The following is a 27,884-nucleotide window of genomic DNA, read 5'->3' on the forward strand; positions in this document are numbered from 1 at the left end:
TGCTATCTATAATAGCACTGCACTGCATATGATATTGCTTATATACCCTTTTGAAAACCTGCATGCACATTGTTTTTTTTTTCGTTTAACTGAAACTCCCACTAAAAGTTTCAACTTAATACCCTTAGCTTTATTAGTTACAGCAATCATAGTAGTAGTATTAATAGTATGCACATAATGCCTTCTGGTTAATGGAAAGTCCGCAACAACTTGCCCTGAAAGGCCCAACTTATAATATAAGCCGCTCTTGAGATATTGCTGTGTCAACCTTTGACAATATACACCCTCATAGTTCATTTTGATTTAGGTAAAAGTCCGCCTAAATATTCCATTAAAGCTTCACTTTAATATCCTTAGCTTGCGTAGTAGCATTAGTAGTAGCAGGCACATAGCACCTTTGGTTTTCTTCATCGTCCCCCTCAACACACGCTGAAAGTTTCAACTTAATGCCACAAACTGTTTCTGGAGAATTGCTGATAAGTCCTCTTGACAACCTGTTTGTGCATAGTGTGTTTTGATTTTGTTCAATTTGTGCATAGTGTGTTTTGATTTTGTTCAATTCTGTTAAAATATTCCCCAAAGTTTTCGCCCTAATACCCTTATCTGTAGGAGCAGTACTAGTAATAATAGTAGCGGTAGAAATAATAGTAGTAGCCTTAGCAGTAGTGGTTACGAGCAGAAGCAGTTGCATTAGGATTCAAATATTGTCTTTTGGTCAGTTAAACAGCCCCCACAAAAAGCCCTGCAAGTTTCAACTTCATGCACCAAACTGTTCCTAAGATATTGCCGATACGCCCTTTTGACAACATGTATACAGACGACGTGTTGTGATTCTGTTCTCCTTCCCCCTCCATATTCTCTGAAAATTTTACCTTCATGATCTTAAGCTAATGGTAATAGTAGTCACATAAGTAGTATTAGTACCAATAGTAGTAGTATTAACGTATCGCCTTTTGGTCAGTTGAACATCCCCCTCACCAAGTGCCCTATATGCCCTTTAATAACCTGTACATCAAATACTTCCTGAAATTTCATCTTAATGCTCTTAGCCTTGTAAATAGTTGCAATAGAAGTAGTAGTTGGAGTAGTAGTAGTAGTAGTAGTAGCAATCGTAGTAGTATTAACAGTAGCGTGCACATATTAACAGTAGCGTGCCTTTTGATCAATTGATCTTCCTCTTTAAGCATTCTCTGAAAGTTTCAACTTAATACCCAAATCAATTCTTGAGATATGCTCTTTTGACAATCTGCATGCACATACTGTATTTTGATTTAGTTCAAATTTCCCCTCAATATTCTCTCAGATGTTTACCCTCATACACTTAGCCTTAATAGTACTAGTATCGTAAAAGTAGGAGAAGTAGTTACAGTAGTAGTGTTGTATTAGTAGTTGTAGTACAGTAGTAGCAGCAGTGTTAATAGCAGTAGTAGCATGCACATGTTGCCTTTTGGTCAATAGAACATCCCCCTCATGATGCAACGGAAGTTTCATCTTGATATGGTAAGTCGTTTCAAAAATATTGATGAAGCGCCCTTTTCACCCCCTTTCAATCGCCTTTTCATTTTAGTACTCTTAACCTTACAAGTATTTGGATTAGTTTAGTTGCAGTTGTAGTAGTAGTAATATCGGTAAATGTAGCAGTGGTAGAAATATTAGTTGTAGTAAACACATATTACCTTTTGATCAATTGATCTTCCCCTTTAAGCATTCTCTGAAAGTTCTAATTTAATACCGAAATCCATTCTTGAGATACGTCCTTTTGACAATTTGCATGCACATATTGTTTTTTGATTAAGTTCAAATTTTCCTTCAATATTCTTTCAAATTTTCACATTCAGACGATTAGCCTTTACAGTACTAGTATCATAGTAGTAGCAGTAGTAGTATGGCAAGTAGTAGCAGTAATAACGTTGTGTTAGTAGCAGTAACAACAATAGTAGCAGAAGTATTAATAGCAGTTGTAGCATGTACATTTTGGATTTTGGTAAGTTGAACATCCCCCCCCCCCCCGTCGTGATACCCTGGAAGTTTCATGTTGGTACGGTAAGGCGTTCCAAAAAATTACCTCAGGTGTTCATTTCATTAACCTCAGCCTTGGTAGTACTCGCTACAGAAGAAGTATCTTTAGTAGTAGTGGTGGTAGCAGTAGTAGTAGTAGAGTGCAAATATTGCCTTTTTGGTCAATTGATTATCTCGCTTATCATTCCTGAAAGTTCCAAATTGACATACTCAATCATTCCTGAGTTACGCCCTTTTAACAACCCGTATGCACATAACAACTTTTGATTTAGTTTAAAACTCCCCTCAACATTCTCTGAAAGGCTCACCTGAATACCCTTTGTCTGTTTGAAAATTAAAGGTCAAACATACCCACCTTTCTCAATAATATATGCTATATATTAACAACGGAAAAATTGCCTACCTTGTAGCCCTTGCCCTGAGGGCTGGGTTGGGGGGGGGGGCTGATGACCCCAAATGCCTAATTACTGGACTTTTCAAATACGCTGAACAAATTAGCTGTCTCAAAATTTTGATTGGATGTGTTTTGAGAAATGATGGGCTAGAGGGGGGGGGGGGGCTTGCTGCCCTTCAATCACTCTAGTGTCTTATAAAGGGTATCAGAACTTCCAATTTCCAATCGAATGAGCCCCCTCCGAAGTCTATACGACCACCTATCCCATAAATACCTTATATGTTAGCAAGGGACAACTAGCATAACTTATGGCTTTTGCTCGTAGGGCTGTGGGTCAGGTGATATCCCCAAAGACATAAATACTGGACCTTTCAACTATGTTGAACAAAACAGCTATCTCAGAATGTTTTATTGGATGTGTTTGGGGAAAGGATGGACTTGGGGGGGGGGGGGGGGGGTTGCCCCTAAACCCCTCTAGTCTCTTAAAAAGAGTGCCAGAACTTCCGATTTCCAATCGAATGAGCCCCCACCGAAGTCTATACGACCACCCATTCCATAAATACCTTATATGTTAGTAATGGGCAACTAGCATAACTTATAGCTTTTGCCCGTAGGGCTGTGGGGGAGGCGACATCCCCAACGACATAATTACTGGACCTTTCAACTATGTTGAACCAAACAGCTCTCTCAGAATTTTGATTGGATGTGTTTGGGGAAATGATGGGCTTGGGGGGGACTGGTTGACCTCCAATAATTTTTGGCTTTTAAGAAATAGAACCTTCAGTTTCCAATTGACTGAGCTCCTTTCGAAGTTTCTTCGACAACTCCTTCTATACGAAGTGCTTTGGTGAAAAAAAGAATAATAATAATAATACATTGTTCCCACATCACTCTTTATTAGGCAGCGCTGTTGTGCTTCCCCAAGCCCAACTTAAGGAAAGATCCGTTGCTTTCTATGTGTAAATATTTGCAGAAGAAATGGAAACATTTGTTGAGGTTTAGGCCATGGAGCATAGGAGCAAGGAGTAAATTCAATCCGGTCTCTAAGAAATATAAAAAATTGAGAAAATACGCCGACAGTCAGTGTCAGGCAATGCTACCAAGCAAACTCTTAAGTATGTTCTATGATTAAAAATTTTCCTCAGGAAGTTAAATTTGTAATTCCACTTATATTTTTTCTTTCACTTTTTAAGCCCAGATAAGAGCCATCAGTTATTTGGAAAGAGACAGTTCCAAAAGCCGCAAATACAAGCATAGTTAAGAATTTGTGTTGTGTTATTTCACTGACAAACGCATAATCAAACAGTTCGTGGTAACGAACTGTAAGTAAGGAGCGACCCGGCTCAATGGTAACCGAAACTCTAAAGAACGGAATTTTGATACCAATAGATGCATCAGATTTTAAGATTTTAATTTTGATTTCAAATATATAAGTTTCATCAAGTTTAATCTTAGCCATCAAAAGTTACGTGCCTGAGAAAATTTGGCTGATTTTCGAAAAAAGGGGAAAAGACCCCCTAAAAATTATAGAACCTTAATGAAAATCACACCATCATATTCAGCGTATCAGAGAACCCTACTGTAGAGGTTTCAAGCTCCTATCTACAAAAATGTGGAATTTTTCACTTTTTTGCCAGAAGAAAGATCACGGATGTGATCTTTCTGATCACACGTGTTTGTTTTCAGCGGTAATCGTATTGACCCAGTGGTCCTAGAATATCGTAGGAGGGCTCATTGGAAAATAAATTAAAAGCTCTAGTGCCCTTTTTAAGTGACAAAAAAAAATGGAGGGCAACTAGGCCCCCTCCAACGCTCATTTTTTTCTCAAAGTCACCCAATTAAAATTTTGAGATAGCTATTTTGTTCAGCATGGTCGAAAATGTAAAAAATATGTCTTTTAGGATGACTTAATCCCCCACAGTTCCCAGGGGAAGGGCTTCAAGCTATGAACTTCGTCCATTGCTTACATATTGTATTGGTTACTGGGAAGCATACAGACATTTTCAGGAAGGATTTTTTTCCGAGGGGGGGGGGGGGGCTGGAGGAGGGGTTTACTAGGAAGAATATTTAAGGGGATAATGTTTTTTTGGGTTAAGGGACATTTATATGATGTGGGCGCCAGATTTACAAGCATTATTTAAAAAACGATCAGAAATTAAATAAAAAAAAAACAAGTTTTTTCAACTGAAAGTAAGAAGCAACATTAGAACTTAAAATGAACAGAAATTATTACGTATATGAAGGGTTCTCCCCCAAGTCAATACCTCGCTCCTTACGCTACATTTTTTTTTTAGTGCTTTCAAAAGAGCTATCTATTCTATTTAAACGGCCTTTGTGATTCAGGGGTTTGTTATTTAATTTTTTTTAAATTTTAACATAAAGAGCGTGGTATTGACTAAGGGGATAACCCCCTCATTTACGTAATAACATATACGTAATAAAAAAAAAAACAAGCGATACGGTTCAATAGTAATCTAAACTTTTAGAAACCAGATTTGTATGTCAATAAACGTATCAAAAGAATGGGATTATATTGCTGACTCTAAATATATAAATTTCATTAAGCTTAGTGTTGCTCATTAAAGTTTATGAGCATAAGAAAATTTTACCTGATTTTTAAAAGAGGGAGAAACATCCCCTACAAGTGAAAAATTTTTAATGAAAATCACACCGTCAGATTCAGCGTATCAGAAAACCCTATTACATAGGTTTCAAGCTCATATCTGCAAAAATCTGCAATTGTATTTTTTGCCAGAAGAAAAATATAGGAATATAGAAGTTCGTTACGTAAGTTAATTTGTAAATTACGTCAGAACTAAATTTAGAGACATCCATTTAGCAAAAGAAAAGTAAAATTGTCATCCAAATTTTGCTTACTTATTCAATGACCATGAGTCAAAATAAAAGCTGCATTAACTAAAAAACGATCAGAAATTAAATAAAAAAAACAAGTTTTTTAAACTGAAAGTAAGGAGCGACATTAACTTAAAACTTAAAACAAACAGAAATTATTCCTTATATGAAAGGGGCTATCCCCTCCTCAACGCCTCGCTCTTTACGCTAAAGTTTGACTCTGTCTCACAACTTTTTTTTAGAACAGTAAAACACTTTAGCGTAAGGAGCGAGGCGTTGAGGAGGGACAGCCCCTTTCATATATAGAACAATTCCTGTTCGTTGTTTTAAGTTTTAATGTCGCTCCTTCCTTTCAGTTTAAAAAAACTTGTTTTTTTTATTTGATTTTGCGTCCAAGAGGCTTGCAGTCATCAGCATATAGCGTCAAAGGATTCTTCAGGTTCGTTGTACAGTTATTGATATACATGCTGACAAGCTTAGTTAGTTCTAGTTAGTTCTTGTAGTCAGATACTAATATGAAACTTGAAGAGCGGTTTCTCGGGTTTTCTGTTTGCGGAAATCTCACCGGCTCTGCAGTAGCGGAACAAATCATCGGCCAATGCATTGCGTTCGGCTTAAAAATGGAGAAATTTGTGGGGGCCGGTTTTGATGGGACCAGCAACATATCAGGCTGCTATTCTGGTGCACAGGCAGAAATTAGGAAAAAATATCCGCATGTAATCTACATCCACTGTGCATCGCACAGCTGCATTAACTAAAAAACGATCAGAAATTAAATAAAAAAAACAAGTTTTTTAAACTGAAAGTAAGGAGCGACATTAAAACTTAAAACGAACAGAAATTATTGTGTATATGAAAGGGGCTGTCCCCTCCTCAACGCCTCGCTCTTTACGCTAAAGTTTGACTCAGTCTCACAACTTTGTTTTTTAAAACAATAAAAAACTTTAGCATAAAGAGCGAGGCGCTGAGCAGGGCACACCCCCTTTCATATACGCAATAATTTCTGTTCGTTTTAAGTTTTAATGTCGCTCCTTACTTTCAGTTAAAAAAACTTGTTTTTTTATTTAATAAGATTGTAGAATGGCCCTGTACAGTATCCATTCTATTAATGATTCAATCACAAAACCCGATTTCTTGTTGAAGAACCTGAAGTAAGCGGCACTATGAAATCTGAAACTTGAGTTTTTTTGTTTAATTTTTTTTTCGATAGTTCAGATTCGTCCCTGACAATGTCCAGCCAATGGTAGGCTAGGAATACAGGACTCAAGCTTTTGTACTGTTTGGGATAGTTATGGGCCTCCACTCCATCACAAGCTGCATACTCTGTTCCGTGAATAAAATTCTGTTATCCTGTCCTCAAACTCGTGAAGGTGGACCTCTGTTGAAGGATAACTTTGAGAATTGGCGTCCTTCAAGAAAATCATAACATAGTCAGTGACACTACCCTGTACAGGATTTAAATAATGGATAATCCTTCTGGGTTTTGACTGCTTTGGTGAGCTTTTTGGGCTATTTAACCTCCTCTTGGCATGTTATTTTATTATTGTTTGCCTACCCATCGTATTATGCTATTTTCTGGCTTGAACATGGCATTAGTTCAGAGGTGAAATGCCTAGCGATTGCTTGTACAGAGTGTCGAAACTTTTCGGATGAAACTACAACGCTAAGTGCATCGCAAACCTTGTAGAGTACAAAATGGGTCACGCCCTGCACAGGGTAACCATTCAACCAGAAGTCCTCAGCAGTGGTGCCAATCCACAAAGGTGTTGGAGGATGGGGAAAACATATTGTTTGAAACCTAGAGGAGGGGGGTCAATTTTTTTCCTTTTTCCAATGAAATTCCAAGAAAAAGGTAGGCCTATATGTCCATGAAAATATCCCGAAAAGGTATTTCTCGAAATCCTGGGAGGAGTAATGAGAGATTCCCCCTCCCCAGTTGGCGCCACTGTCCCCAGGGACTTCTTGCCGTATGGTCATTAGCTGAGTTAAGTGGTTAGTATAAATTTCAGGATGAACTACTAGTTTCTCACTGCACCGCCACGACCATTTGCTTTTCTTAAGGCTCTGGTACTTTCAACCATTTAAATTGAATGAAAATTATGTGACTTGGAAAGTTATGACGGTGAACAACTACAGAACATATCCCTGCTTTTAAAATTCGTTTTTGGCCAGACTAAGTGTTTTCAACAAAAAAAGTTTCAACAAAAGTAAAATTAAGACAATCTTAATTTTTGTATAATATTATGTTTGTTGAGATAACTTCATAATAAAGCTTTCAAATAACTCCACAATACATTCCAGGGATGGGTTGAATGCGTCGGGTGTGCTGACAGGTCAGCCTTTGATCTCACACAGCATTCAAAGGCAACTGGTGCTAAATTGAAAGCTGAGAGAAAGCTTTCTGAGGCGAGGATTGAAGAAGTTGTCGGTAAGTACTAGATAATTCTGATAGTATAATTAATCATAATGGAATGTCTTTTGGATTGAATCACTCGCTTCTCCCCTCCAGAATCTTTTTTTTTTAATGGAAAGGGAGGAAGAATGCAATGCTATAAAGATTTGGTTGAATGGTCTTACGCATTTAAGTGCCCAGAATTATGCTTCCTGTGAAAGAGAATATTTATTTTTGTTGAAACTAAAATGCATTTGTGAAATAAAATCATTTAATTGCATTCTAAATTTAAACTGAAAATAATTTGACTGCCTGATTAAATTCTATTGTGTATTTTATGGAAAATGGTTGGATTTGAGGTATTGGCCTGATAGTCTTAATGCTTTTATTTTAAGTGTCAGTATCTTTAATATCTTTTACAACTGTTGGGAAAAAAACAGTCACCATTAGAGCTACTCATAATATTTTACAGCACTATTCTATTTACCACGGTAAGTAAAGCTCCGTGAAATGTTTCACTGAGACTCGATGAAATTAGGGGGGGGGGTTACTCGAAGACGCTATTACTAAGCTTTACTTTTGATTGCTCTTTTGCAAGTAGTTTAGAAACCCCATCTAATAAAACTCTTCCAACTTTTATTGCAATTTTCTTCGTACAGTATATTCATTTTTCTTTTGCAAAATATTTGCATCCAAACTCACTAAACTGCTGTCATTGGTAGCACTTTAATGCTTAAGCCTCTTTAAAGAATGGATTTCAACGGCATCTCAACGTACCTAAACGGCATAAGGAAATTTTGACTATAAAGTCCGAATATTTTAGTTGAGGAGTAATGGCATTCTACATCAGGGTACAAAAGATTTTTTTTCTTTTAGGAAGGCCTTCCCATTCTGGAGTCTTATTATATTTTGAGAAAATGTTTATGCCCTTGAGTAGTTATTCGTCTTTCCCCTTTAAAAATTTAAATTTATCATTTTAAAATTTTAATTCCCCTTTAAAAATTTAAATTGGAAATTTATCTGTATGTTCTGTTATGATTTCCTTATTTGGATAATATTTTTTCTTTCGGATTATTACAGAACTTAGAAGGCTTAAATAAAAAAAAAACTTACAGGCTCACCCAGCCATAGATACGGTTTTTGGACCGTTTAAATTTTTCTGAGCTACACAAAATAAGGGGCCCTTCGATAAAATTATAAAATAAAACAAGTTTTCTCAGCTGAAAGTAAAGAGCAACATTCAACCTCAATACGAACAGAAATTATTCTGTATATGAAGGGATTGCCCCCATCTTCAAAACCTTACTCATCGCGCTAAAATTGTTAGTATTTTTTTAAAAAAGCTTTCTATTCTAATAAAACAGCCCTTGTGTTTTAGGAGTCGTTCTTTAAAAAATTGGGACAAATAGTCAACCGTTTGCATAAAGAGCAAGGTATTGAGAAGGGGGTAACTATATATACGGAATAATTTCTGTTCGTTTGAGTTTTAATGTTGCTCCTTACTTTCAGTTTAAAAAAATTTATTTTTTATTTAATCTCTGCTCCTTTTTCAAATAATACCTGTAAGTCTGGCTCACCCTCCATGAAAAATTCCCTCCCCTCACGGGAAACTCCTGGAAATTTTCTCCAACGTTAATTCCCCCCCCCCCACGGATAATTCCGTTAGATATTTCAACTATGCTGAACAAAATGGCTATCTCAAAATTTTAATTGGACGACTTTGGGGAAAAGGGGGCGTGGGAGGGTGGCTAGCTACCCTCCGATCTTTTTGGTCAGTTAAAAAGGGCACTAGAACTTCTAATTTCTGTTCGAATGCACCCTCTCCCGATATTTTAGGAACGTTAGTTCGATAAGATCGCCCCTGAGAAAAAAAACCACATCGGTGATATTTCTTCTGGCAAATAATGAAAAATTCCACATTTTTGCATATAAGATTTTGAAACTTGTACAGTAAGTTTCTCTGATACGCTGAATCTGATGGTGTAATTTTCATTAAAAATCCTTGACTTTTAGTATATGAAAGGAAGGTATTTCCCCTCTTTTATGAAAATCAGGTAAAACCTCTCAGGCTCATAGCTTTTGATGGGTAACACTAAACTTGATGAATCTTATATATTTGGAATCAGCATGATAAGCCAACTCTTTTGATGTATCTATTTATTTCAAAATTCCATTTTTTAGAGTTTTGGTTACTTTTGAGTTGTCGCTTCGTACTTACAGTTTGTTACCAAGAACTGTTTGATACTCACATCTCTAGATGTGAAAACCCTCGATGATTGATTTTCCATGGGTGGACCAGGAAAAAATCTGGCCGAAAATGTCACGATTTTCTGGGTTTTTTGAATTGCAATTCTAGAATTTCTGTTTGTATTCTAAAGCATTTAGCTGAATGAAAACTCTGCCAGAAGAATGTTTGGTATATCTCAAGAATTTAGTTAGAATCCAAATGGTATGGTTCGTGACTTCGTGACTTTTCATATTAGAAATTGGGCTGTGCCTTCTAAGTAAATATCCCTCATATAAGATCTTTTAAAGTGTTAGCAAACGTTTTAAAGCGAAACTTTTCAAATTGCACTTTAGATGTTGACCCAAAATGTGCACACCAAACCAAAAGATAAATTTAACTAACCTTGTCATATGTAAAGTAGCTTTTCTCTTGTTTCCGTTTGGGTTGCACTATTAAATTGAATGTAATAATAATTTAGCAGTGAGACTAATTGAAATGGAAAACTCAACCTTAAGCCATGGGTCTTCTCGCTATATATCACTCAGTTTTAGTTAGGAATTTGTGTAGTCTATTATCTTTATTCCCTTTTTCATCTTCTTTTTTTGTGTCTGACATAAGAAAAGCTTTCTTTTGTCGTTGGGTTTTAGTCTCTGTCATTACTTTAGTAGCATGAGTAGCATTGTCTCCTCTAATCCCTTTTTAATAGTCTTTATTGTTTTTTTTTCAGACGTAGTGCCCCGGAAAGCCCTAATTGCAAAACAGTTTAAAGCTGAAGTAAAGATAGTTCTCGAGGAAATGGAAAAAGTGGAAAGTAATGTCATTGAATCGTCAATCAAACAGGAAGGGTATGTATTGTCATTAATATGTATTTATATGTGCATGCCAGTTTTTTAGGGAGTGTAATATCTAGATAGATTTCGTAGGAGTGCCGTAACTGCAGAAGCACTCTTCACGCTCAAAAGTTTATTTAAGAAAATGGTTCTTGTGTTTTAGTGATTAGTCTTTTTCAATGTGCTTCGTTTTTTTTTTTTCTAAGTTAAGTAGTTTGGATATAGTTAAGATGTTAGATCACAGGATACTAAAATGGGGATTGTGGACCATAGGTGGTTTTTGAGACTGCAAGGGGATACCGAAATCCTTAATATGCATTAATGAAAAATTATATAAATACGTGAGGACTTTCATTTTTGCTTCTCTTTAGATATTTTGACTTGATTTCTCTAAATGCTGTATCCTTAGTTCGTTGTGTATTTCTATAAATAACAATGTAAATTGGTTAGGTTTTATGTTTTAGACCACAGTAATGCAATATTAGTTTTTATACATGATACATTTTAAAAGTAACAAAATTGATTGGGTCATGAAAAATAAATAAATTTAATTTAACTAAAAATATCGTAATTTGAAACGGTCTTACTTTGATGTATCATTTTGAAAAATTCAAGGCTTTGGCCAGGGTTTTTATCGATGGCAAAGAAAGTCATCAAAGTCTTGCTCCTGCTACACAATGTTTGGTGAAACTAACCATTGCTGATACAGGACTTTACGTTGCCCAAGTAATGTACGTCTAGCTAAGACTCAAATGCGCTTGTTCGCTATGGAAATTATGATTAAAGCGACTATATGAACCGTTTTAGGACAATTAAAAGACATACAAAAGCAGATCTTTTAAGTGCTCGTCAGCACGGTCTGTCTGGGTTTATTGTTATAACTCTTAGAGCTCTGTACCATAAGTTAAACGTACAAATACATTTTCCTGGGTTATATACGCCCACTAATTGGTCTGCAGTATTGATTCCTGTATATAAAGCCATTAGCCAGTGAGCTACCAGTTCCCCTCCTTTGTATAATAATAGTGTTGTTGAGCCCCAGCAGGTTGTAGTACAGAGTTGTTTCTGGAATAGAGATTAGACTCCTAAATTATACTGATAATATCCTGAGTCCTAGCAGATCTTCTTGCCTAATCATGGAAAATTTCTCTAGGCTGTCAAATGCGTATTATAAGATTAGTCTTTCGTTTAATGATTGTAAAAGTGAAATACTTGTGTTTGACCCTTCGTTCTTAATGGCCTTCTACCGTTTCTGTTCTGCATTGTAATCAAGTATGTGTTGCTTCTAGTACTATTGCTTATCTGACCCTTCTGTCTGCGATTGACCCCTTCTGTCGGAAATGACCCCTTAATCACAAAGGCCGTTAATTAGAATAAATAGCTCCTGTGGAAGTACTGAAAAAACTTGAGCGTGAAGAGGGAGATATTGACGAAGGGGTGTCCCCAATCATATACGCAATAATTTTTGTTCGTTTCAAGTTTTTATATTACTTCTTGCTTTCAGTTGAAAAACTTTTTTTTATTTAATTTCTGATCGTTTTTTTTTTTTAATAATGCTGGGAAATCCGGCACCCCCTTCATAGCAATGTCCCTTCCCCCATGAAAACTTCGTCAATAGAAAGATCCTCTCATGTAACCCCCGACCCACCCACCCCCCACTACCAGAAAAAAATTCCCCCCTCAAAACGTCTGTATACTTCCCAATAACCTATACTATATGTAAACATTGGGTAAAGTTCATAACTTTCAGCCCTTGCCCCGGGGACTGAGGGGGATTAAGTCATCCTCAAAGACATAGTAATTATATTTTTCGACCATGTTGAACAAAATGGCTATCTCAAAATTTTGATCGGGTGACTTAGGGAAAAAATGAGCCTGAGAGGGGGCCTAGTTGCCCTCCATTTTTTGGTCACTTAAAAAGGGCACTAGAACTTCCAATTTCCGTTCGAATGAGCCCTCCCGCTATATTCTAGGACCACTGGGTCGTTACGACCACCCCTGGGGAAAAGAAAAAAAAAAAAAAACAAATAAACACGCATCCGTGATCTTTATTATGGCAAAAAATACAAAATTCAAAATTTGTTCAGATAAGAGCTTTAGACCTCTTCAGTAAAGTTCTTGGATATACTGAATTTCACTGCTTGACTTTTTTTAACATTATTTTACTTTTAGATGGTAAATCACCCTTTTTTTGAAAATAAGGCGAATCTTCTCAGGCGTCTAGCCTTTGTTGAGTACTGAACTTGATTAGACATGTACATTTAAAGTTAACAAAAAAATCTGATTTCTTTGATTCATTTATTAGTATCAACATTTTATATTCTAGAGCTTCGGTTAACATTGAGCCGAGTCAATCCTTACTTACAGTTCGTTACCTTAAACTGTTTGATCTGCTTTATATTTATTTGCCTGCAAGACTAATGTGGCCACTCTGTAACAAATACTGTTTTATCGGCGTTTCCTTCTTCAAGTAATCAGATGAAGAACTGTGCCAACATTTTTGTTTGGTCTGTGTCATAACTGGCGGCAGCAGGCTTTTCACTTGATTTGTATAAAGGAACATTCTAACTTCCGAAACTGGTGGAGAGAAACATCTGGAAAATTTTCTCTTCATTTCTGTGATCAGGAGGATCAAAGTTTCAATAAATCTTATTCGATCGGATTTTATCAATTAGGGAATTTCTCCTAATTTTTTTAGAGTAGGGGGAGCGGATCCGTTCGTGGTGGGTGCTTCAAGAAATAAAAATTGATATAGAGTCTTATTTTCTTTCAAAGTCTTTTTCTTTTTGGTCTTTTTTTAGTCTGTTTTTGGAATAAAACTTTATCTTCATTTAAATCCATTTTTGAAGATAAATAATCGAGCTTTTGTGGAATTCAAAATGTTAAAGGTTGTAATCCCAATAAGCTACAATGTTTAGGCGCAGAACTATGAAATACGTAGTAGTTGTTGGTTTTTTAGGAATTATGTCGATTGGATCTCATTTCAAGGGTACACATTGTGCTCGGAGCCAGGCCCGTAAACGACCGTATTATTTGCACGTTCTGGATTTTCGTTTTGTCTTGGAAGGGGGTGGTTGGGGGTAGGGGGACAAGCTTGTCCTCCTCCCCTCGAATCTGCTTTCGTACCTAGCCAAGGTCTTTGTAAATATCTGTACAGCACATTTTGCAACTATTCAGGATAATGTAAGCGCCAATAGTTTGTTTGTCATCAATTGTTCTCTTTATGTGCAGAATAATTAAAACATTTAAATGATTTTTGATATTTATTTATGCTGTATTATTACCAAATACGACTTGGCATACAAACGCATAACCATATACCCATCCACGAGCCAGGTTATCTCCGCTGTTAGGAGGTTTTCCCGGTACTCCGGTGAACCTCTGTTTTGTGTTTCTACACAATAAAATCATGTCTCATAGTTGGATATTACGTAAACTACAGCGCATCTCCCTTGATATATTAGAACTAGTGTTGATTCTGGTAGATTGGCTTTTGTCGATTCTTATATAACAAAGTGAAGTCCTGTCTAGTTTATTCCAAAATAAGATGTAGATCTTTGTAGTTTTCCTTTATTGTGGGCGAATTTTGATTTTGACAAGGCATATTTAGCTGGTAATGATCAATTGCATAACATTTGCCACGCTCAGCAAATATCATGGGAACTTGTGAAACAGCTGGCTCAAGTCTTTATTTTTTGTAGCTTTAATATGTCCGAAAATAACCTGTTCTCTGGGGGGGGGAATGTCCTAACGGTATTCTACCAAGGTTTCTAGACAAGGTTGCCACTAAACTAGAATGAAATGTAACAATTTATCAGCAGACAAGCACTATTGGAGGATCGAAAGCACATGGTGATTGAAAAGTCACTTTTTATTTCTAAAATTCTATAATTTAATTATAAATTAATGTTTTTGCTAAAAGTTCGGCATATTCACCGGCATTTGCCTGCGGCTTCTCAAGTCTCACAGAGGTCGCTTCAGCTCATTTCTCAGGAATTCTTGCGAAATGACAGCAACAACTTCTGGTAGTAATCCTCTCAGTTTATTCCAAAGTTTATGTTTCTGTTTATCAAACTTGCTCCTATAACCCACACCAAGAATAATATTTGGAAGGTGTTAAGTTAGGGCTTCTAGCCAACGCTCGAATGGACCGCATCGACCTAATAATCTCCCTGGAAAGTTTTAATTCAGCTATCTACAAATAAAAGAAAGAGCTCTATTTTGGATAAGAAATATATATTCAGTATTCTACCGTACGTTGAAAAAAAGTACAAATTTCATCTTGCATTAGTGTGCTACAAACAAAAAGTAAAAAAATATATAACATTTGAATTGCAGATGTCAGGTGAGGCAGAAAACGTCTGGTCCTGATGCAAGCAAGCAATGGGCAGCAATACCCATCCTAAATTTAACGCAATTGAAGCTATTTAGATTTGAATTCGGCTTTAATTAGTTGCAGTAGCTTTTTATTTCCTTTTTTTCTGCGGCTAGCGGATCCTCTGCTTTTCTGTGTTGCTGAATGATCACTTTCTTTTCTTCTTATTTTTAGTGGGATCTGATCTATCAATAGTGTTCTAGCTTTATGATCTACCTTTGTAGTGTTATCTTTTAAGGTAGGAACAAACGCAGGATTTTGAGGGAGGGGGAAATTTGTCAAAATAATGGGTGAAAAGTATGATATAATTTAAGTACCAAGGAAAGTTTCCTTGTAGTTATTTTAAATTTTTAGAGTCATACAATTCTTCCATGACATTTGCTTTTGTTAAATTATATTACTCTGGGCGTCAATGTCGCTGGTAATAGGATAGAATCTTGTCAGAAATTAGTATATGTCGACGATCTTATTAGTTCGAATAGTATATACTCCGTTTAGAGACAATGTGAACAGTTTGCCAGTTGAGTTGTTTGGGATTAACTGAAAAATTGAGAGACGCAGTGTTGTTTATGGAATAGTTGGGGGGAGGGGTAATAGACCTTTGATATATGTCTTTTTCCACTCTTCAGATGGAGGCATTGTCTGTAGAATTAAGAAGCTAAAATTTACGTGTCTACAAAGCAGTACTTAACGCTACGTTTTAAGAAGCCGAAATCATATTCTAGGACAAAATAAATATTTAATGCTTTTATTTTTTTTTTTTTTTTTTTTTTTTTTAGAAAATTTGATTTGCAAGTCAAGGACAAATCTTACTCTATTACTTCTGAAATGGTAGAAGTAAGAAGACAGATGAAAACGGTTCATATAGAAAACTTTGTGCCCAGTGTTACTGAGTTCTCATTCGGGATTGGGCGCATAGTTTATGTGATACTTGAACATAACTTTGGTGTCCGAGAAGGTGATGAAAAACGAACGGTATGAATATTTTCCTTTTTGTCTTCTCTCTCTCTCTCTCTCCCTCTCCCTCTCCCTCTCCCTCCCTCTCTCGCTCTCTCTCCCTCTCTCTCTCTCTGTCTCTTTGTCTCTCTCTCTGTCTCTGTCTCTTTGTCTCTCTCTCTCTGGTCTCAGTCACTCACTCATCTACCAGAAAATGAAGAAAAAAAAGACAAAATAACAACTAGGAAATTTTTCAGCCAGTTTCATATTCAATTTTTAAAAAACTCTGTTTAACTTGGTGGAGAAGTTTCAGCCGAAAAAAAAGGACCCGCAAAATTAATTTCACAGTTCCTGACTTCCTGTAATAGAAATGTAAAGTTTGAGCTGATTTTATTAAATGGTTATTACAAGTCTAGTAAGATATACATGATGTCCCTGCTATATAGAAATAATCGAAGAGTCGCGAGATTTTTTGGGGAAGGACGTGGAGGCTTCCTGGGTACTTATCTGATTTTAGTGATCTTAAATTTTCTTATTGGATTTCATTTTGCCTTTCGAATTATACAATCGATCGTCAGAATAATAAATAATTATAGCTATAAAAATTCTAAGACATTTCTTTGAAATAGCTAAATTTAAAAGCATGTCTCCTTTCAATTTTTGCTACAAATTATGTGATTTTAAGACAAACTATTTTTTCTACCATCCATGTCCAGCTTTATCCTGTTTTCTTTTAAGGTAGGAACAAACGCAGGATTTAGAGGGAGAAGGAAATATGCCAAAATAATGGGTGAAAAGTATGATATAATTTGTGGGAATTAGGCAAGATAAGGTTGTCGCTTATGCAAGAATATATGCGAATTTCGCTTCGCAAAAAAAGCAATCTAAAAATATACTAGTTAGGAATAGACGAATCTTGTAACCCTGGTCAGAAATCTCCTTTTTCATAAAGAAGAGAAATACGGACGGTAGTTTAATCCGTCCATGGGGTTACGCACATAGTATGGGGTGCTTCTGATATTGCCCTTCCCCCTTCTTAAGAAATTCCGTTATCTTGAGATTTAGCCATATTTTTCCAAATTCTCAACCAAATTTGCCTGTTTACCTTTGTTTTGCTTTTTGAAATGAGTGCCCTTCTTTCGTTTTAGAAAGAAGTCAGAAGAAGTCTTTCGTTTTAGAAAGAAGTTGAGGAGTGTCCCCTCCTCAACGCCTCGCTCTTTACGCTCTTTACGCTTTAAAGTTTGACTTTCTCACAACTTTTTTTTTTAAACAATATAAAACTTTAGCGTAAAGAGCGAGGCGCTGAGGAGGGGACAGCCCCTTTCATATACAGTATAATTTCTGTTCGTTTTAAGTTTTAACGTAGTTCCTTACTTTCAGTTAAAAAAACTTTTTTTTTTTTATTTAATTTGTAAAAGAAACTAGGCTTCCTCAGCATCTGAGTATGAACTTGGATAATGAACGATTCTCCCTCTCCTCATCAAATCGCTTTATTCAAGATAGCTACGTCTTCAGAAAAGAAAACTTTTATCCTAATTTTTTTTTCTAGCTTCTATCCCTCCTATTTTTTCTTTTTTCCATGTTTTCCTTCCGCTTTTGTTTTTTGATTTAGTGAGGATATATTTTTACATTTTACTTTTTTCTTCTTCCAGTTCTTGAAACTTCCGCCAATTGTTGCTCCATACAAATGCTGTGTTCTCCCGTTGAGTAACAAACAGGGTTTTATGCCTTTTGTAAATGAAATCTGTAAGTTTTTTTTTTTTTTTTTTTTTTTTTTTTTTTTTTTTTTAAGTTAAAGTGCTTTGCAAGTCGCCTTTGGGGATTGATGAAGCGTTACGTGAATTTTTTTTTTTTTTTTTACTGAGATTTGAAGCCAACGATCTTAACTCCGGACCCCTGTATTGAATGGTTCAAACTCATTTTTTTCATGCCTGAATTTGTTCTGAAGAAACTTAGAACTCTCTGTTTTCTCCTGTAGGCCCATTCACAATGATGTTTAATTTCCCGAAACGCGGTCCTACCTAATGCTAAGTAATCAGATATAATCAGATAAGCAAGGAGTTGCTAAAGTTGGTATTGATGAGTTAGTTGTTTCTGGGTGTAGAATTAGACGGGTTAAGACATATAGATATTTGGGGATTATTCTTGATGAACTTTTATGTTTCCGTAGTCATTCTGACCATCTCCGTATAAAATTAGCCAAACTTTAGGATGTTTACATCGATTAAATTACGTTTTTCCTTTTTCAATTATTAAAATTCTTTATCATTCTTTAATAGAATCATACATACCTAAGATATTGTCCCATTATTTACCTAAATACATTTCCTGATCATTTTAAACCCCCTCCAGACATTGCAAAATATAGCCGTAAGAATCCTTGGTACTTTCTTTCATCTTCCTGCACGACTTCAAAATCTTTCTGAAACGAAAAATTTATTTTTATTTCTTCATATATTAAACCTTAATCAATTTAGGGAATTGCAATTATGGCTCTGGCATAATGATATTTAGTCTCCGGCGAGTTATTTTTATGAATCACAAATTCATGTTACCCCTATTCGCTCACTCGCTCCTTCGTCGGCTGGTTTTGGAGCGTATAAAATCCCTTTGGTTAATTGTGAAAGAGATACATTTTCAATAAGATACCAAATACATTCTATAGCAAATAGGCTAAAATTAAATGGTAAATATAAAAATATTAATAGCCGATCACTTTTAAAGACTAAATTAGTAGAATATATTATTAACCTTTGATCAGGGGTGATTCTTCTTGATAATTGGTTTCTTAGTATTATTTTTAGATTTTGGCGTGCTGGGGTAGCCTCCTTTGTCCTTCTCCTTCTATATGTTATGATATTTTTTGGTTTATCTTTATTTTTGGTGTACTTGAACTCATTGTAATAATTGTTAGCCTTCCTTTCGAACTTAGCTCCTTGTCGGTTTTATTTAATTATTTGTGTTGTGTATATTTGTATGAAATAATATGTATCTATCAATGGATAATTTAAACACTAAATTCAATTAATACCGTGATTGTCTCATGTATTTTTCTGTATCTCAGATCTCATATAGTCCTTGTTTCTTTTGTCATACAAAAGTTCTTGAGCTCTGCCGAGCTCCAGTACAGGGTTGCCAAAACTTTTAGGGGCAAGTGTCCAAATCAGCCGAAAAAGGACGCTTTTCGCGTCCTTCTAGAAAATTAGCCAATATACAGGGTTGCCACTATGAATCTCGAAACCTGTGAAAAAAATGCCAAAAAACCCGTGAAACTCGTCCTTCTTAGTTCTGCCACCTGCATGAGTTCTGCAGGTATTTCCAGCTTTGACATTAACGCTACCTATAAATTAAATTTAGTGCTAGTTCAATTTGAAGAGAAAAACCGTCATGAGAATGTCAACAGAGCGAAATTTTATATCGATTATCGATACCGCTACTTATCTTAGTCGAAAAGTAAAGAACCAATCATAAAGATTCATTTTCACTTCGGCATTTTCATAAGTTATGCGAAAAAGATGCGAGTCGTTGATCTTCAGTAGCTATTAAGGATCTTTGGGTGCGACAAGGTCTGAACGACTGTAGCAACGAAATATCTATTTCGACCTACATGGTTTTAAAGTAAAACGAAAGACGTCGATCACCTTAACTACTCAGCTAACTGGTTGGTCAAGTGGTTAAAATCATTTAAGAACTCCTCTATCTTGCCGTTTTCTGAACATTTAGAAGTAGCCTTGGGCACAAATTACATTTTCGAGAACTAAAAAAGTGAGAAGACAAGGCCTATTGAAATAAATTCGATTGAGTTATACTCGATAAAAACAGGCGACCAGCGTCTGATAAAAAATCACAACTGAAAGTGTAAAATATAAAACAGAAACATTCGGTAGCGGCTATAAATAAAATTAAGCCGCAGCACAGCTTTTCTGCGAAACTCCTTTCTCTCTATGACAGCAGTATGATAATAGCCAAATGCACACAGCTAGACGCCGCGGGGATTTACGTGGAACGCGCCAGAAGGGAATGGCCATTCACTTCTTCTTTCCATTCTTCTCAGTGGCCTTGGTGATTTTGCCACCAGCAGTAGGTAGGTCCTTGAAGTTGACCGACTTGATGAAAAACGTCAACCGTAAGATAGAAGAAACGATGAATCCGATAGTTCTAGCATACCACATTGGTTAAGACTTTAGGTCCTATTCCTATTCGGTGGATAAATGGAAGTACTCTGAAAATGGAAACAGTACATTCTCTGAAAGTGGTTGAAAAGTCTCAGATCGGTTCCAAGAGACAAGCGACGGCCATTATCGATTTAAACTCACCTGAAGGGGTTTTCAGTTGGGCGGCTGGATGGCTGGATGGCATCAAGAGCTTCAAGGAGGGTCTTGCCGTCAGCCTTGCCTTCTTTGCGCTCAATGGCCCACCCATTGTACCATCGAAGTCTGTCAGATGGCTCCAACATGTAGTCTCCGTGCCAATCAGAAATTGGGACGAAGGCAACAGATGCTGCGTTGTAACTGATTTTCTTGATGTAGGCGGAAACTTCTTTCTTGATTTCCTCGAGACGAGCCTTCGAGAAGATGTTCCACGAAGAAAATTTCTTGAATTCAAAATCTCATTTCAGGATTGAGATGTGGAAAACATAGTTGGAAATGAAGATGTTGCGGAAACAAATTAACTAATAGGATATAAGAAAAAGGAGGATGGGAATCAAAGAAAAACAAAAGAAAGAAAAAAAAGAGTAAGATCAGATTTAATGTAAAGAGTATCAGAAACAAAGAGTAACATTAAGAAGTAAGAAAATAGAAGAGTAACATCAGAGCAAACATTTCGATTATTCAAGCTGAAGACAATTGTAATTCTCTCCCTGACTCAGTAGTCTAAGCTGACACAATTAATGGCTGCAGAAATGGACTTGATTGATTTGGAAAGGTCTGTTGACAAAAAAGGCTCGCAACTCTAGGGCCGGATTTATGTTCTTCCTTTTCCAGTATAAAGTATAAATTAGTGTTCCCCTGTGTAAGAAGTTATTTCATCCAAATGATAATGTATTCATAAGAATGAGATTAATGTGTTTATTAGAAAAAGATCCACGACCTGAAAAAATATCATTTAACTACCATTCTGAGATCACCAGCTCGTACAACGCTAGCCAAAATAAAGCAGAACGGATTTCCGAAAATTGCCCTGGCCAATCTCCCGACACAGTCACAGTCACAGATTAAAATAACTAACACAATATAAAAAGAAGTTCAGAATTCTGATTTTTATTTCCCTTCACTTTCAACACTAAATACTAAAAGCTTGAACATAGATACAATGGCAGAGGTAAATCAAATTGTTTATTTTCCAACGACAAAAGGTGATACTCTACTGGATCTGATTTGCAGAAATTTAACTAATGTTTATAATGAACCCCGAGAACCACCTTCCCTGGTCGTAGCTACCATTATATGGTGCATTTGACACCTCTACCTTCATTTTTAATTAAATAAATTATTGAAACTGTAAATTATCGTCCCCTTTTAGATAAAGGAATTTTTAATTTTGGCAATTGGATTTCTTCTGAATCTTGGGCTGATGCAATCCTTAATGCATTTAGTCATAAAAGATAAGCTCCATAGTAAATATCAAGAATGCTTTCCTGAGAATACATGCAAACGTTGTAATACGGATCAACCTTACATTACGCAAGAAATAAAAGATTTAGTTAGACATAAGATTCATCTTCCCTCTAATGATTTAGCATAATGATATGATGCATAGGATTTAGCCAGTCAAATGGATCGGGTTCGGATTCATCCTCTATTTGCTTGCCCGTGTCGTCATCCTTGCAGTACCACCTCGAAAAGTTGTTCAATAATATAGGTGGAACCTACCACCGATCCACCGACGCAGCGTTACGAGTAACCAGCTGCTTTACATGCATTAGGGAATCCACAGTTCTCACTTTGAGCCGATTTCGCAACTTAATTTTAATGTTTGTTAATTGAGAAAATTTTCTTTCGGCACCAGCACTTGAGTGAGGTAAGGCGTATAAGTTCAACATAAAGTTTGATAGTTCAACGAATTTGGGAGTGCCGTCAGGATTTTTCACATTTAACAAGAGCTTCCAAAAATAAGATGGAGAGAACACTAGCTCTTCACCACCAGACTTCAGGATCATTTCTTCTTTGTAATCTGGCATGACCAACCACTGGTCTTCATGAGCAGAGGTGGACTGGGAGCGAAAAGCTAAGGGGGCATTTGGGTTAAGCGGCCCTACCTATGGCCTTCCTTTATACAAGGAATTTGTTCGTGTTTAATCAGAAAGGGCCTTGAACAATGAGTGTAAATTGCACTCCGCGTCATTCCCGCCGAAATTTGCGCCTCCAGGCAAATTAGTAGGCTACTACCCGCTAAGTAAGAAGTAGGCTTACAGTAGGAAGAGGACAGATATCGCTAATCATTTTTTGTGCCAGATCTCTCTGATGCTCGGTTGGACTCGGTGTTGCTCAGGTTTCCACACAAAGGGAGAGCGGCATCGTATTTTCAGCTGTTTAAAATTTTCAGCTTTCGTCCTGCATCATGGAAATCTGGGCCAAAGACCATTCACGGTATTTGTCCTCTTCAGAAGGATGTTTAACACCACTTATATTTTTACAAATTTCCATCAGAACACATAATATATATCTTGATCAGATACAAACCAAAATAACTGGACTAAAGGAGAAAAAACTACTGCACTGACAAAAGCGATGTTAAAGTCTTCGAATCTCTTTTCACGTCTTCTAAAACATCTTCAAACTGCACTAAATCGAGCAGCTCCCGCTCACATGACATGCTTCCAAGAGATCATCTAGTATTGTAGTTTTTAATCTTTTCCTAATGAGGTCCAATTTCCAAATGGATCTTTCAGAGCTGACTTGAGAAAATAAAATTGTCAGCAGAAATTTGTAAACCATAAAAACTGATGCGTAAGATGATGAGCACATATTGAGCCTTAATAGTAGCCAATACGCGCAAATTATGCAGTTGTTGCACGAAATGCAGAAAGTGGAATCTAGCACACCAGCCCCTCCACATTCAGCTCCAAGTTCAAGCCCATCCTTATATTCTGCACCAGGCCTATCCCGGCTATTTTTACGACTCGTGCTGATAATTTTGTCGTAAACTGAGGCAAAGATTTTCAGCTCTGACTTCGTTATGAGAAACCACCAACACCGCTGCACCGTTTTGAAGGGCCGACTCTGGCATTTCATCTCGACATACAAGACTTAACATGGTAGGCTACAAGAAATATACATCGGAAATAAATTGTTTGTTGTGTGAAAATGCTTCTTTCAGGCTGGTAGTTATTTGGTCAATTACTCACCTGAAGACTTCTACTTGAAATCGCTGCTCTGGATCTTCAGGTCAAGAATCTTTTACCATTTCTACCGGCATGGACTTTTTCTTGGCAAAGCGAAAAACTGGTAGCTCTGAAGTAATTTCAAGGTCCAATAAAGTGGTCTCTAGAAGGCCTTGGATCTTTGACACGAAGTTGGAGGCGTTCTCTTTGACGTTTTCGAAGGAAATTTTTTCTAGATCCTTTCTTGCTTTATCAACCATGTTCCAGGCGGTCAAAAAGTCCAATCCTTTTGTCTGGAGGTACCTTGAAATAGGGCCAATGACTTCAAATACAGCAAGAAACAAGTGAGTGATTAGGATTGGTTTATACTCCGTGAGCTTACTGAGCTTCAGATACAGTTTTTGAGTTGAAATAAATGCTGATTTTCACCGAAGACGAAACATGCACTGTATCTAAATGCATGCACTCTTCACCGGAAAACATCCAAACAAACGAGTTCTATTTTGCCCACCAACGAGTTTCACCGATTTTCTGTAACCTTTTCAACTTCGACTGTCCTTCTTTTGTGTTCTCTACTTGTTGTCGCCACAGGCCTATTCGTTTTTGTGACTCAGCAAAGAAACATGAAATACTGTTCATGGTGCCGAAGAGATTCCTCGCCTCTGTTGCAGTGCAACAATCAACGACGCAAAGGTTTGGGACGCGGCTGTAGTACCAGATATAAACTGAATCAGGAACGCGGTTTTTAATACAAGAACGAAGTCCTTTATATTCAACCCTCATGTTAGAAGCACCGTAAAACGATTCCCCAGCTATATTTTCATAATTAAGTCCGTGCTTTTTGATCTTGGCTTGTAGAAATTCGTTCATACCCTTGCCGCTGGAATCTTGAACAAATACGACAGCAAAGAGCCGTTCGTGAATTTCATCGTCTTTCACATATCTTAACACGATAGAAGCCTGGTCCACAACCCCAGCGTCTTGAGTTGTGTCCATTTGGATGCTGTACCTTTTTTCCCCCGATTTCGTTCACTATAGTTCTCCGCATGTGTTTCAAAATGCTTCTTATCACTTTCTGGACCGTCGTCTTGGAAAGAAAAGTGACGAGGGAGCCATGACCCTTAGCTGCGTCTCCGGATTTTTCGCTCGCATCCATGTTCGATTTCCTTTTTCTGATTTCCTCTATTGCTTTTTCCAGATGTTCCTTAAGAGGGACGTCATATTTCGAGAGCAATAGTATAACCTCAAGGATGTTTCCGTGGTTTATTCCCGGCTTTATTAGAATCTCAAGTCTCTCCTGGTCACCGTGTGCTCGAAAAGGTAATCCTTGTTTCCCCAACAGATTCACGACCTCGAAAACGCGATTCAGCACTTGAATGTTTTGCAAGATCGGTTCTTTCCGTTTACTGGCCAAAGCACTATTTATGTACCATCCAATTTCTCGGCAGTTTTTGGTTTAAGACCTTAATTCAGCCAAAGCTATCTGACCTTTTGATTTTCTATGTACCAGAACTTTATCTTGGGCATATCTACAATTGGTGTACCCAAAAAGAAACTGCCACTTTCTGTCAGAAAATATGATATAAGTGCTGCAAAGAATTGTTTTTACTGTTATTTCTATAATACCAAGAGCAACCTAGGATTTTCAGGCGTAACCAGTGGTAAGTTTCCGGTAGTAAATTGAAGCAAAGTCAAAGCTAGGCTTTTCTATTTGAAGTGGTTTCGGCTGGAACGGATGTGAGCTCATGAAATTTAATATCTGAACTAGTGTTAAATTTGGCGGTAAAGAGTAGGAAATAGACACGCTTACTGGCAAAAGTGTTTCATCATCAGCTAGATTTGCGTCCAAGTCACCACTTCGAGTTTGGTTTGGATACGGTATAGATTCCTCTGCTTCTGGCTCCACTGGTCTGGAAGGAATCACAGTATTCGACGATGTTGGCTCACCCTCCGTTGAAATTGGGTCGATGTCGTGTGCTTCTTCGATGTGGTTCTAAAAATAGAATATAAGCATAAGTACACCCAGGCAGACAAGCAGTCAAGGTAGGGTGAAGTTCTCTAGACTTCTGTAAAATGTCTCAGGCACTGAAGCCAGGACACTGAATCTTCAAATTCACTTTTCGACCATCCGCCAACAAAAACCAGGTCTTATCAAGATTCAATGATCGGATAGGATTTTTCCACAGTCCAAAGCAGGGTCGCCAGCTGGACATATTTTATGTCCAAAGGACATATTTCTATGTGCCTGGACATAATGACATAATAGGGCAAAAAATGAACACATTTGGGATATAAAGTGGACACATTTTCCAAATTTATGACGTAAAACAAATTACTTTCATAAAAAAATGTCACTCATCACCAAATGAGTGCTAAGACTTATATCTACTTATTTTTTAAGCTCTGTAGTGTATTTTCCGGGGCTGCTTGGTCTTCCCTGAAGCAAACTTTCTGAAAAATTCTTTCCCCTATAAATGGTATTATTAGCCCTGATTTTTACTCCCACGGTCAAGATAAAGGACAAGCTGTCGCCTTTTTCATATAAACTTACTTTCGGCTTCCGAACGTCACACAAAAACCTCAATGAAAAGTTAATAAAATGAAACCTTTCGATTGTTGATGGTCTGAAATCAAAACAAAAGCCAAGTTGTCAAACACCCGGGGTAAATTCCTTCAGTTTGAAAATTTTCATCACGGGAAAGGAGCTGAGAGAAATTTAAGTAAGTAAAAATTTAATGTTAGGTGATATAGCTAGGTGATCAGGTAAATTTTTCGCAAATCATATTACTGACTTACGAATAAAGTAAACATACCACTTGATGGCTTTTTTGCTCTTTCCAAATATAATAATCATTTTTGTCGGAAATGAATTTTACCCCCACCCCTATACTATATATATATCAATTCAGGGCATATATGTGCACATTAGGGGGTGGGGGTAAAGTTTAAACTTACCTCCCGTTTGCATCTGAAATAAAGTTTACCCCACCCCTAATGTGCAAATATATACCCTGAATTGGCATATATAGGGATGGGGTTAAAATTCATATCCGGTAAAATGATTATTCTATTTGGAAAGAGCATAAAAATAGGCATCAAGTGGCATGTTTACTTTATTCGTATGTCAATAATATGAACTGCGAAAAGTTTACCGACGGGTCTCCATGTCTGGTTTCCTTATACAGTATATAGCGGTGGATACCGCATATTGCATAAGTACCTATATATACATATAGTAGTAAATATATATAGTATAGATATATACTGTATATATTTACTTAGTTTATAATACTATAAAGTAATATATATAGTATAAGCCTAAAATTGGGGCTGTTGAAGAGGAGATATGTGAATAAGACAGTTTATATTTTTATAATTTGCAAAAATTGTAGTAATCAAACTTTGCAATCGATTTCACTATACTTACCTCCCAGCGCCTCTAATGTGCAAACTTATAGATAGACGAATTGTATTATTCCCATATGTTTCCCCATTTCTTGCTTTCGTCAGCATTTATTTGATTTACGGCTATACTAGTTGAAAAAAGAGTGATGCATGGCAAAATGCATAGAAAACAATTAATTTTTACTATATTTTTGCACATTAAGGAGGGAAAGTATAGTGGAATCACTTTAAAGATTGTATATATATATATATATATATATATATATATATATATATATATATATATATATATATATATATATATATATATATTTGAGGAGGGGACAACCCTTTTCATATACGGAATAATTTCTGTTCGTTGTAAGTTTTAATATCGCTCCTTAATTTCAGTTAAAAAAAATGGTTTTTTTTATTTAATTTCTGAAAGTTTTCGAGTTAATGCAGCTTTGATGTTGGCTCACCGTATATGAATAATTATACCGAAATTTGCATATTAATTTTACTTTTTTTGGTAAATGGCTTTTGCGTACTTTTGATCTGACGTAACACTAAAGAACTGTGATGCATGGCAAAATGCATAGAAAATACTTAATTTTTACTATTTTTTGTACATTAAGGAGGGAAAGCATAGTGGATTCACTTTAAAAATTATATATATATATATATATATATATATATATATATATATATATATATATATATATATTATATATATATATATATATATATATATATATATATTATATATATATATATATATATATATATATATATATATATATATATATATATATATATATATATATATATATATATATATATATATATATATATATATATATATATATATATATATATATATATATATATATATATATATATATATATATATATATATATATATATATATATATATATATATATATATATATATATAAATATGCAACAAAGCTAGAACATGTTCTAGCTTTGTTTTAGCTTGTAATCAATAGTTGTGGCTACATGAAAAAATATCCATGCTTGAAGAATGTTCTTTCGCGAAGTCTTATCATCTATGACGCTGAAAGCATTTACGGCTGGAGACGAAGTACTTTCTTGTACTATTTTCTTGTAATATTTGTTTCGAAGT

At 36.1% G+C, this 27,884-nt stretch overlaps 1 protein-coding gene across 1 annotated transcript in view; it reads left to right on the forward strand.

Moving 5' to 3' along the window:
* The first annotated feature begins 1,885 nt into the window (after nucleotides 1–1,885).
* Nucleotides 1,886–27,884, forward strand: part of LOC148942800 (glycine--tRNA ligase-like) — a 48,064-nt gene continuing 22,065 nt past the window's right edge. The window contains exons 1-6 of the mRNA XM_089102358.1: nucleotides 1,886–1,984; nucleotides 5,770–5,982; nucleotides 7,568–7,694; nucleotides 10,613–10,730; nucleotides 15,870–16,065; nucleotides 17,679–17,772. Coding sequence (XP_088958484.1) covers nucleotides 1,886–1,984; nucleotides 5,770–5,982; nucleotides 7,568–7,694; nucleotides 10,613–10,730; nucleotides 15,870–16,065; nucleotides 17,679–17,772 — 847 coding nt within the window. The remainder of the gene's footprint in view (nucleotides 1,985–5,769; nucleotides 5,983–7,567; nucleotides 7,695–10,612; nucleotides 10,731–15,869; nucleotides 16,066–17,678; nucleotides 17,773–27,884) is intronic.

Source organism: Artemia sp. Qi Xiang Cuo, chromosome 16, assembly GCF_049724085.1.
Source record: "Artemia sp. Qi Xiang Cuo chromosome 16, ASM4972408v1, whole genome shotgun sequence".
NCBI lineage: Eukaryota > Metazoa > Arthropoda > Branchiopoda > Anostraca > Artemiidae > Artemia > Artemia sp. Qi Xiang Cuo.